Raw genomic sequence first — 11,992 nt, 5'->3', positions numbered from 1 at the left:
TTCTTTCTTTCTTTCTCTTTCAGGGTTTCTCTGTGTAGCCTCGGCTGTCCTGGAGTCTCTTTGTAGTGCAGGTCTGGCCCATATTGTCTGTTCCACCACAACTTGATTTCTCTGTTAGTACTTTAAAACGCCTCTTTAAAGGTCACTACCTAACTCACAACAAATTGAGAGTTCTCCACTATCCTAAGCTAATGTCTCCCAGACCTGCCTATGCATGCAAAAGACCACATCCTCCTCATCTTTATGTATAATAAGAGGCACATGACAGAGATGTACACAATTCTCCCCCAATGGAATACCTTAAAAAGTGCTAAAATAAGTGTACAATAAATTAGCTTATGCAATAACAGCTACCAATGTCTGCTCAGTGCAGACTGTCTGAGCTCAATAGAGACGTGATAGGCCCCAAAGAAGCTGTAGAAGATCTCTGGGTGTTTAGAGAGATGAGGTGGGGGTGGGGGAGCAGGAAGGTGGTTGAGAAGACATTACAGTAAGGCTGTATGCCAGGCTCATAAAAGTACATTTCCTTTCCAGCCTACTTAGTTTTCATTTCCTCATCTTTCGCAAACCAACAGTTGCCAATGTGTAAAAGCAGATTCCTTCACTGGGAGGCATCAGAAGATAGATTTTTTTTTTTCAGATTAAAGTTTCTCTTTCCAATAAAAGGCTGTAAAACAAACCTAGTTGGTATTTGCAGAGGGATATGTAGAAGCACCCTTGTAATTGATTTGGATGGAAATGAAGGGAAGTGTTACAAATACATCTCTTTAGATCATTGCAGATCCTGGGCATGTAAGCAGTAACACTTTTGCACACTTCCTTTAAAGTAGGTGGTAGTAGCAGCTTCCTTTGATTGACAAATTGCCCAGCTCAGATTGCTGGCTTCATTTTCCTTGCAGCTAGAGATTAAGCTTTTCAGCTCTTCACTGTGCTCAGAATCCACTTTTAAGCAAGACCAGGAACAAAACACCACGGGGATACTGCCTGTTAGTGTTTTTAGGCACAACCTGAGGGATTCCGGCAGTTGCAGATCTGAGACCTGTGACCCCATAGGCACCAGGCTAGAGGACAGTCCAGTTGTGTAGACACTGTGGCCTTCCCGTGCTACTCCCCTCCATTGTTGTATACGTTCTTATTGGGGGGATATCAGAAGACCGAAATGACAAATATCATGAGCTGCACTAAGGAAATACTGCTGTGGTTTCATGCCGTATGCCTTACGGACTCCTCTTTCAGAGACGGACAGAAGCTTCTCAATGATCAAGGAAGGCAACTACAAACCCCTCTTCATCCCAGTAGCTGTCATGGTCACTGCATTCTCAGGGCTGGTATTCATCATTTGGCTGGCAAGGCGGCTAAAAAAAGGTAGGTGTGCTCAATAACATCAAGTAAAACAACTCTAAAGTAGAAAAAGAGACAGAGAGAGAGAGAGAGAGAGAGAGAGAGAGAGAGAGAGAGAGAAACCCCCACAGGAAATAAAGTGCAAGAGATTTAACTGAAGCAGGTACCAAGCAACTTCTGTGCTCCGTAGGCACAAGTCCCTGGAGACACTGAGGCTGACACGCACCTTCATTTAAAAGAGCCGGCCCATGTTTCACAGCAGGTAGACCTTTTCACGGGGCCTGCTGTGAGGAACGTGGATAGATGAGACATCACAGAGGCTCTTTGGTCCTATTTCTGTTTGAACGGGGGATGCACTGTCACTGTCTTCCAAGAGACTGTCCTGTCTGCCTTTGATCTTAGCGCTACAATAATTTAGCATCTAAGGATTTCAAACTTTAAGAGTCACATAAAGAGTCTGGGTGTTCACATGTGGAAGTTGTATCGCCCTTGGGAAAAATCCTTGCGAATTTCTGGAATTTATTCACCCAGGCCACAACTGTAACCTAGTACGTTATATATATGTGTTTACATACAGCTATGCATACGCATTTTGTATATATGTGTATATGTACTTACAGACATGAACATATCCATATATAGTGTACCAGGTTACAATGGAGGATGTATACATATCAAAATATCCTGATGATATGTACACACACACACACACACACACACACACACACACTCAGTCAGGCAGAAATGTGGGGAAAAGAAAAGGGAAAAGGGGGGCTTCCTCAAACATTTATTCTCTGTTACGCAGGACATAGCTAAACACTACATGAGAACACCACAGTCTTCCTTATCTGCCTGTCTTCCCTCCTGACTATGCCTTTGCCTCCAGGTGAGAACAACGTGCTAGCCACATGCCCACAGTCTACAGCAGCTTTTAAACACGCACTACCACATTTGCCCAAGTTTATCTAGCACATCTATTCAAAACTTTAAAGATCCCCCTGTCTTAAGGTCAGGGACTATGAATGACCTTAAAACAATTGCCAGCTCCTCTACGCTACTTCCTGTGGTGTAAGCTGATGACTGCTTCAATTTCCTTTCTGTCAGACTCATATGCATTCTGTTACCCAGCGCGTATACACTGGCAACTATTATCTACCAGTCTCTAACTCTTAGCTATGATTTGACCTTCGGTCCAAGTTTAAAAATAAGAGGCGATAGCGTAATTCCCCACCAATCCATGAAGACCACAGAGACTGCCCTATCTGTGTACAAGAACACCGCCAACTGTCACATGTCAGCACGGAACAGTTCAAATGTCGCTTCTGCCAACAGAAACTTCACAGACTTTGGATAGCACCACCACACGGGACCATACCAAATACTGACTCCAGCATGAGCACAAAGCAAAAAGTGATCTTTTCTTTCACCACTGATTAGTCTGTTCACTGAGACTTCCTAGTCTCGCCCAACTGTCCTGCTGCCTTGAGTGGGACAAGGCCAGTCAGTCATCACACATGCTCCCTGAGGTGACTATTATTAGCTCAGTAACTTCAAAGATCGTAAGCCCCGTTAATGAGGAGAATACGGATCCCCAAATTTCATCCTTTACAGAGGTGGTTGCAGACGCGAAGTCACATGCATTTGATGGGTGCTAGCTGGCTCGGGCTGTGTTGTGAGTGAAGCAGGAGGTTGTTTTTAAGGTTTTAACCTTGGAGTCAGTCATTTCTGTACATGATCTCAAACTGATAATGTGAAAATGGCATGCCCCTGCTGTGGGAATCAGAGTGGGGCAAACAGGAAACAGATAACGGGCACTTGGGCTAGTGACAGTTATACTACCAAAGAGAGTGGCAACTCCCAGAGATCACTGACTCTGGAGGCAAACAGGGGTTAACTATGCTGAGTTCAATAGTCTTCAATTGTGCAACATTTGCTGATCCCTCAAGCTTGCAAGTGAGTGACTTTGTCCTCCAAAATTTTACCTGTAAGTTAGCTCTTTACAAGATGAGTAGTATCTAGTACCGGGTTTGGTTTTTGTTGTTGATGTCGTTTTCCTATAGAAACACTGGTAGACTTGGTGGCTAGTTCCCCAAGATAAACCCATAGAGATAAACAGACACATTTGTAAGAATCATAGTGAAAAGAATAATTCTACACTTATGCAGTATTACATACATGTTATAGTTTTATTGAATTAATCAAACTGGAAAGGAGACAAGTGACGATCCAGAGTATGAGGGCCAATAGGGGAGCCAAACTTTCTTCCCTCTCTGGTGGATGCTAGGAACCTGGAGCAAGGGCCGCCAGGGCCCTAAAGGTCTAGGCTCCTAGCTTTCCTTTAGCTCACGTCACAAACGGGTACCCTGGCTATGGGCTCAGCTAGAAACACTTGGTACTTTTAGATTTTCTCATTTCCCAAGTCAATGACATTTTTTAAGGCCAAGCTCTAGAATCTCTCATTAGCAAAAGCTCAAGTCAGAAGTAGCTCACCCGTCCAAAAGAGCACCCCTCAAAAGTGCTTGCCTTCAGGGTCATAGGGCTGTTTTTCTTTCCCCACCCTCCCACTCGGTTGGAAGAATTTTTCATCTGACCCAACACACAGGGTTAGTCCAGTACATGAACCTGAATGCACCGTCCCTTAGTCCTCTTCAAAAAGATGCTCCCTCAGCAGGACTCCCTCAATAAGACCAGATTTTTGTTTATCTATTGTCATTGCTCCTAAAAAGAAAACACACACATACACACACACACACACAGTTCTGTAAAGATGAACAAACTCGATTCTCCCCAATCTATGCATTTTGTCTATATCATCTGCAAGCTAAATTTTGAAAGTAAAAGTTTGAAATACTAATTTCTAGAACTTTAAAATATTTTAAAAAGCAGTTGAGTACTGTGTTATTATATGCCAGGCCTTGGCCTAAACATTTTAAATACCTTTTCTTTAATTAACCCAATAAGGAAGCCAAGATCTGTGAGGGACGATCCTCGAATATGAACTTACAGCCACTGAAATACACCAAACCTAGCCCCCTCCCCCTTCTCAAAGGATTCTTCTTCCTCAGAAAGCTTTCTTTCTGTTTTTTTCCCTTTGTTTCCTACAGACCTCAATTCTTCAGACCATTAAGTAATCAATATTTATGATTTTTTTTTCTATTAAAAAGAAACTGTGTTCCAGTTCACAAAATGTACTTTGTATAGTCAACCAAAATCACCTAGCTAAAGAGTAAGGGAAAGAAAGCCCCGACCCAGTCAGCAAAACTAAGAGACTTTCACATCCAGCTCCCGTGCAGCCTGTCAAGAGAGGAAACAGAAGTATTTATGACATAGGAATTATACATATGACTGCACACGACAGATGAGAACACACTACTCAAACTAGGCTGTGTGATTCTCACTGATTCCTGCCAATAAGACCAGAGTAAAATTCTCAGGATTCACATAGGAGAAGCTGAAGGACAATTAAGTTCTTTAGGTGGGGGTTGGGGTGAGGATGAGATGTGGTATAAACGTAGGAATGGGACACTGGGCCCTACCGGTAGGGAGTTAATTCAGCCTAGGTTCTGGCTTTGTGAGCAGCACAGGAGATGGAGTGGGATCCCGAGAAGCAGCATCGTCATGTCTGTTAGGCTACAGTATCAGACGTTCACTGGTGCCCCTGAAAGGTCCCTGGTATCTCCCATCCACTTAGTCATAGATGGGTGTCCACTTATTAATGTACTTCAAGAGACAGTTATGGGGGCGGGCCTCTCCTTTACCTAAAATAAATTGAAATTGTCTACTTTTTTGATCATATCGTTTTTCTTTTCTCTCTTCTATTTTTAGGCAGGAAATCTCAGAACAGGTAAGTTTTTCAATGGAAAATTTCCACCTCTATTTATTTCACTTCTTCTTTCCTTGGGGTGCTTCTTGTTATAGATGGAACACCAACCCCAGAATAGTTACTTATATAGGGGTCTCATATAAATGACGTTTTCAGATAAGGTAATTCAAGGCTGGCCACCATTAAAATCTTTGTGGTTTTGAATGCTAAAGGAATACAAATGTGTCTAATGAAAAAGGGGATTTCATAGGATGGGAATGTTTCCGGGTAGTCTCTGAATTTTTCCTTAACGGTTAGAAGCATGCTGTGATGTTTCTCATGTCTTAACTTACAGGACTAACATGTAACAACAGAGAAACATCCATCTCAACACGCATTTCCAACAACTAACATATTGTAAAAAGTAACTGCCCAGGCATAGGCAGCTCGATACTTAACAGAGAAGGGAGAATGATTACTACTCTAATAAGCACGGACCTTCGGCAGTGAGGCAAAGCCGTGGAGTGTCAAATCTACCCGCCACTTCCCTAAAGAAGCATCTCCCCCAGCTTGTTCTCGGGGTTCCAATTCTTCCTGTAGAGTAACAGTGTAGACTGTTGAGAAACACCCCCTTTGATCTCCGCTGCACTGAAGTAGTTCAACTCATTCAAGGATTGAAAAGGCCAGCTGGGGATTCTGATCAAAAAATAATATTAACATAAAATTAATTAGCAATCGACTATTAAATTTAACAGTTGGTTGATTTTTTTATTTACAATTACTCAATTAATAGTTGTTTATTGAAATTTTTTTGTTAATATTAGAACAATGCTAAGCTTAACTGAGACATTCAGATCAGTAAGTCCTTGACTCTAACCTCAGGGAAATTATTATCTAATCGGAGAATTAAGACAGAAATATTTAGAAGTGAAAAACAATAAAAGCCAGAAAGGTTAATGGCTGATGAATTTTGTACTGATGAAAAGAAAAAAAAAATCATTGATCTAAGTGATCCCAGAAAATCTTACAAAAAAGGCAGAGTCTGTGAGTCATCAAAAAGTTCAGAGTAGGAAAATAACTCAAACAATGACATGAGAAGGTGGGGCTAAAATTAAAATCAAATTTGGGGGCCAGGAGTGGAGTTTTCTATTTAGTTTATTGAGGGTCTGTGCAAAAACATAGAGGTTGACAGGAAAGCTGTCTGCCTCAGACTAGCTTGTGTCCTGAGCACCTGACCACCAGGTGTTCTGGAACCTGGAAGCCGATTTGCCGCCTTGAGACATCTCTCACTGACTAAGGTGATCCTAATTCATAAAATTTTAGACTAGGAAGATGGAGGACATGTTAAAACTGTCTTTGTAGTTACGTAAGTAACCTAGCCATGGGCCATGTGCCAGGGACAGAGTTACAATAATAAATAAAGGACAGAAAGAAACTTCCATCAAATACACACTCCGTGTCACATACTGTGCTGAGTCTATTGAGTCTTAAATGGTTAAACATCATCTACAAGCCTGTAGGGACAGGGGGCATCGCTATCCCTAATAATAGGAAAGAAACGGAAGAAGGGAAGGTGACGGTGGCTTAAGGGAAGTCATTGGGTAGAGGGAAAAGCATCCAGGGACGATGCCCTGGTAACTGTTATGCTTCCAGATCTCAGGCCCCTTGACTTCCACGTTAGGGCTTTTACTTCCTGAGCCCCTTCTCTTCCAGTAAAATGACTTCTTTTCACACTAACCCATGGTGTGATGGCACTGAGGAAGGGTGTGGTGGAAGAAACAGGGTGTGTCTCTAGAACAAGTCAAGGGGAAGATGAATACTATGACACTAAACATTGACTATTTTGTCCCCCTAACTTAAGTCGATTCTCACAGGTCTTTGTACCTGTTCCTATTAGTTTTGGGCTGATGAATGAATGACTCTTTGGGCATTTGTGGTTTTGATTCTTGCTGGTTATTTTGACTCTTCTGCAAACTGGTTCTGTTTATCACCTCATTTGGTTTCTGGTTTCTAAATTCTACCTGGGTAAAAAGCTACACCCAACATACACAGGATACGATGCCAACCTCAGAGGAGGGTATGTGAGAGATTCTGCTTTCAGAAACTTTTTTTTTTTTATTTTTATACTGGCAAGCAAGTTTGCAGCTGCCGCAGTGGTTTGCCTTTGCCGTTCTGCATGAGACCGGAGCCTGAGTGTGTGGTTCTCCTTTTGAAGGGTGCAAAAACACACAAATATGGCTCTTTTCCACTCTTTCCAAGAATGGCATAGTTGTAACATAGAACACAGCAGTACCTGTTTCATGAATCTAAATTTGTCACTGCCCCTCTAAATCATATTCTACTAGAACCTGACATTTAGGACTATTGCCACTCTTTCCATGAGTTTTTTATTTTCTCTGATCTCCCTTTCCACATTATCTTCCGCTTCTCTACGCCGTATCCTTCCCATGTTAGACATGGAAGTTAGCAGTATTGCAGAAATATGAGCAAATATGATCTGTGGGCCAGTGGTGTAAACATCACTGTGGAGTTTCTTAGAGAAGCGGGACTTCAGGCTGAGTCAAAGTTTACCTTTTAAACACATATTTGGAGAGAGGAGCTAGAGAGCTGATTCAGCAGCTGCCATGTGTACTGCTCTTGCAGAGAACCCAAGTTCAGTCCCTAGCACCTGCGCTGGGTGGCTCGCAGCTGCCTGCAGCTCCAGCCCCAGAGAATCCGATGCCCTCTTCTGGCCTCCTCAGGCAACTTCACTCCTACACACACACACACACACACACACACACACACACACACACACACACTTAAAAATAAATCTTTAAGACATTACTTTGGGGGTGGTAACACATGAATGTGTAAAACGTTGCTGTAGTGTCTCTTTTCCATTCGTTTTTAAGTGTTCCACATCTTGTCCCCGATTTCCAATGGAAGCATTTCCTTGCTCCTCTTCTTCATGGTAGTGGCTATCTACCTCCGTTGCCAGCACTCCAGTGTTTATAGTTTCCTTGCCTCTCTCACTGAGAGAATGTTCACCTGCATTCCTAACACCTTGAAGAGCACCTTGGTTTAATTTCACTTCTCTTTCAGGGCGGATGATGATCCCTACTGATACCTCCTCAGTGAAAGGAAACTCAGGAGGTACGAAGAAAACCACTGAACGAGAACTTCAAATCCTCCCTCGAAGACTTTGCACACGGGCATCTCCCATGCTGAAGATGAAGTGTTTGCTTGGTATCGCTGGAAGGATTTCTATATGACCAACAGCTCCTTCTAGCCCCCTCCTGCTTACTCCATCCCCTTAACCCTAGCCCACAATTTTTGTTCATACAGCACAGTGTTTTATTATCTTTTCTGATGAGGAACAGATAAGACTATTGAGGAAAGGGGTTACTGTGGAATGTAAAGATATCTGATTTTGCTCTTTCCTAACTCTTATTTCCTATTTCAATCCAGTATTGTATTTGATGCCAGACACAATGAAAATTTGAAATATGCGTAAGTGAGAAATTCAGGTTCCTTGCACATAGTCCATACACTATGATAAAGTTGATAACTATCTTTGCTTTCCACCTCCAAAGAATGATGCTCTTTGGAAAAGTCCTGTTTTCACATGACCTCGCTTTCTGTGAAAGGAAGCCACAGGAGTTGCTCCCATTGACCTTCCCTGTGTCCTTTTCTTAGGTGGCTAACCTCTAGAAGTAGTGCGTCATAGCCCTGGACAGTAAGGAAGACAAAACCACCTGCATTGATTTTTAGTTCAGAGTTTTCCCTTTTCTTTAGTAGATCCCTGTAGATTCCTTGAAGTCAGCACTTGATGATCATTAATTGTTAATGATGACACAACCCACTGTCTTGGAGCCGCACAGAATATGTCTTTAATGTTATGAAGACAACTTAAAACAGGTAGAAAGATTCCTGGGCTCATGCTGGAATGACAGCCTTCCCTTTCTCTAATATCTTCTACTCAGATTCCTAAATTCAATTCTTTAAGATTCAGGACAGTTGTCTCCAATCCTTGCCGCGTCTTTTATCACTAGCTCCTTAGCTGGACCAACCCATAGGCTACTTCATTTTCTGGCTTTATTCTGCCTTTTAAATGCATTTGGTGCATCTAAATATAACCTGATATTTTAAAATGTTACTTAGTCTTCTGTTTGTATATCAGAATAGATGTTGTGTTTTCCTAGATGAGACTGTACCTTTTTTTGAGGGGAGAGATTGTGTCAGATCTCTGGAGCTCCTCGTTTGTTACCTGACACTTGGTAAATTGTGGGAACACGGTCAGTGCATTGAAGCCATGTGAGACTTCTGAGAGCTTTGGAGAACAGACCAAGTAAACAAGGCAAGAGTCTTTTAGCCACTGTTCCTCTGTAATACGGATTTGTTCTTGGAATGTGCTGTCGTGCCCCTCCCAGGTGTAAATAGGAGTGGGTTTACTTCAGATTCCCCATCATCTACTCTTATTATTTAGGTGATGTAGCCAAGCACCAGTTGCCCTCATGACTGTACCTATGGCTTGAACTAATGTGGCCTTGCCCTCAGGGCTCATGTGGCCTTGCCTAAACTCATGTGACCTTTCTCTCATGACTCCATACAGCCTGAGCTCTTGAACTTTGCTTATATGACTTTGCCTGACTCTCAGAATATAAGGTTTCTGCTGCTCTGAATAAAGATGGCTGTTGCATAAAACTTTAGCCCGTCTCATTTTTAGACTCCACGATCTCGGGTTCATACCATCAACTAGAGCAGTAACAGTAAATGATTAAAATACATTCAAATAAATTAGAAAAAGTATACAAGCACAGCGACAAATATTCAGCTAACTCCAGTGCCTGAATTCCTATGGGAGGACAGAACATTGTTAGAAACTGGCTGGAGTTTGCTGGGGTGGGGCATGTCTTTAATCCTTGCACTTGGAAGGCAAAGACAGAGTGAGGCAGAGCTCTGGGAGTTGAAGGTCAACCTGGTCTACATAGTGAGTTCCAGGCCATCCAGGGCTAAAGAGTGAGATCAAAACAAACACACAAACAAGCAAATGTTGAGGCTTAAATAAATGAACACATCAAAAAAAAAAAAAAAGAAAAAGGAAAAGCAAGCAAGCGAGCAAGAAAAAAGAAAAAAAAAGAAAGAAAGAAGAAAGATTGATTGATTAAAAAAGAAAATGGCCAGAAATATTTTCCTGTTTCATGAATAATGCTGATTTTACACTCATTTTCACATCTTGTGTGAGTATTTTTTTTTTAACAAAGATCATGTTTTTCTTTCTTAAAGTCACTTCAGATTCTATTGCTATTGCAAAAGACCCTTCATCCTGTGTGTCTGAATGTGTACTAGTAGCTGTCAATCACACTTCCACGGATTCTAGAGTGCAACCTTTGGAGAAGGAGAGTGCACAAAGAACAGACTGAAGGGCTCACTGCCCGGCCTGAGATCCTTATTCGGCTCAAATGTGGAGAACAAGGAACCAAAAAAGAAGCACAATGTATACAGATTTCAAAATACCATCTTATAGTCATGGCGTACGTTAATATGTAATTTAAAGAATTTTAATATAATGATGAGGCAAATTTCCCCAAATATCTATAGAATTTATTGCTGTGAGATTTAGGTTATTTGCCTGTAAAATAAGGACATCTACCTGCTTACTACACAGGGTTATTGTGATATCGTGTCAACGGCTTTGTGATGTTGTGAAATGGAATTGAAATTTTAAAAAATTATTATTGAAAAAAAAAATGCTACTGCCAATCGTGTTTAGTTCTTTCCTGGGTCTCTGCGTCTCCTGGTCATCCAGGCAGTGTGAGGTGTGTGCCCCCACTCAAAGGCCTCAAGCTGGGCCAGCCATTGTTTGGCCATGCCACGACTTCTGTGCCCCAGCGCATCCTGCAGGCATGGCAGACTGTAGGCTGAAAGTTTTGTGGCTGGGTTGGTGTCCCAGTCTCACGGCTAGAAGCCTTGCCTGGTTCTAGAAGATGGCCAGAGCGCTTAGTATCCCCTATTGCTAGGAGATTTTGCTAGGGTCACTCTCACAGATTCCGGGGAGTTTTCACTGCACTGGGTTTATACATCACCCTCCAAAGACCCCCAGTTCCAGTCATCTCTCCCTTTACCCTCTCCTCTATCCTTCCTATACCTTCCCTGCCTGATCCCGCCTGTTCTCATCCCAATCTATCCCGAGCCCACCTGCAAAATCTATTCTATTTCCCCTTCCCAGGGAAATCCATACATCTAGACATGACTGGGGAAAAAAATCAGTAAAATGATTCCAGTGATATTCTGCCATACTCACAGACTGGTGCCCAGCCCAGTAGTCCTCAGAGAAGTGTCATCCAATGGGAGCAGATGCAGAAACCCTCAGCCAAACACCGGGGGGTGGGGGGGCAGGAGAACATGGCAGAAGATGGGGAGGAAGGATTGCGGGAGCCAGAACGGTTGAGGACACCACAAGAACATGGCCCACGGAATCAACCCAGCAGGGCTCATAGGGCCCGTAGAGACTGAAGTGACAAACACAGAGCCTGTGTGAGAAGAGCTAGGTAGGTCCTCTGCATATAACTTGTAGTCGTGTAGCTGGTGTTCTCGGGGCACTCCCAACCATGGGAGTAGGGTTGTCTCTGACAATTTTGCCTGCCTGCACTTGGCATCCTTTTCCTCCTATTGGGTTGTCTTGTTCAGCCTTAATATGAGGCTTTCTGCCCAGGTCTGTTGTATCTTGTTAGGTCGTGCTCAGTGCATATCCTTGAGAGGCCTGCTCTTTTCTTTCTTTTTCTTTTTTTTGAAAGGAAACGGGGAGGAAGTGAATCTGGGGGGAGGAAAGGTAGGAAAAAGGAGGAGGAGGGAAAACTGCAGTCA

The 11,992-nt window shown here is 42.7% G+C and overlaps 1 protein-coding gene across 1 annotated transcript in view; it reads left to right on the top strand.

Moving 5' to 3' along the window:
* Sell (selectin L) overlaps positions 1–9,823 on the top strand; it is an 18,711-nt gene extending 8,888 nt beyond the window's left edge. The window contains exons 7-9 of the mRNA XM_055624577.1: positions 1,237–1,365; positions 5,167–5,185; positions 8,228–9,823. Coding sequence (XP_055480552.1) covers positions 1,237–1,365; positions 5,167–5,185; positions 8,228–8,249 — 170 coding nt within the window. The 3' untranslated portion in view covers positions 8,250–9,823. The remainder of the gene's footprint in view (positions 1–1,236; positions 1,366–5,166; positions 5,186–8,227) is intronic.
* The last annotated feature ends 2,169 nt before the right edge of the window (positions 9,824–11,992 follow it).

Source organism: Psammomys obesus, unplaced genomic scaffold, assembly GCF_907164565.1.
Source record: "Psammomys obesus unplaced genomic scaffold, mPsaObe1.curated_primary_1811, whole genome shotgun sequence".
NCBI classification, from domain to species: Eukaryota; Metazoa; Chordata; class Mammalia; order Rodentia; family Muridae; genus Psammomys; species Psammomys obesus.
This window is presented reverse-complemented; position numbering and strand designations above follow the sequence as displayed.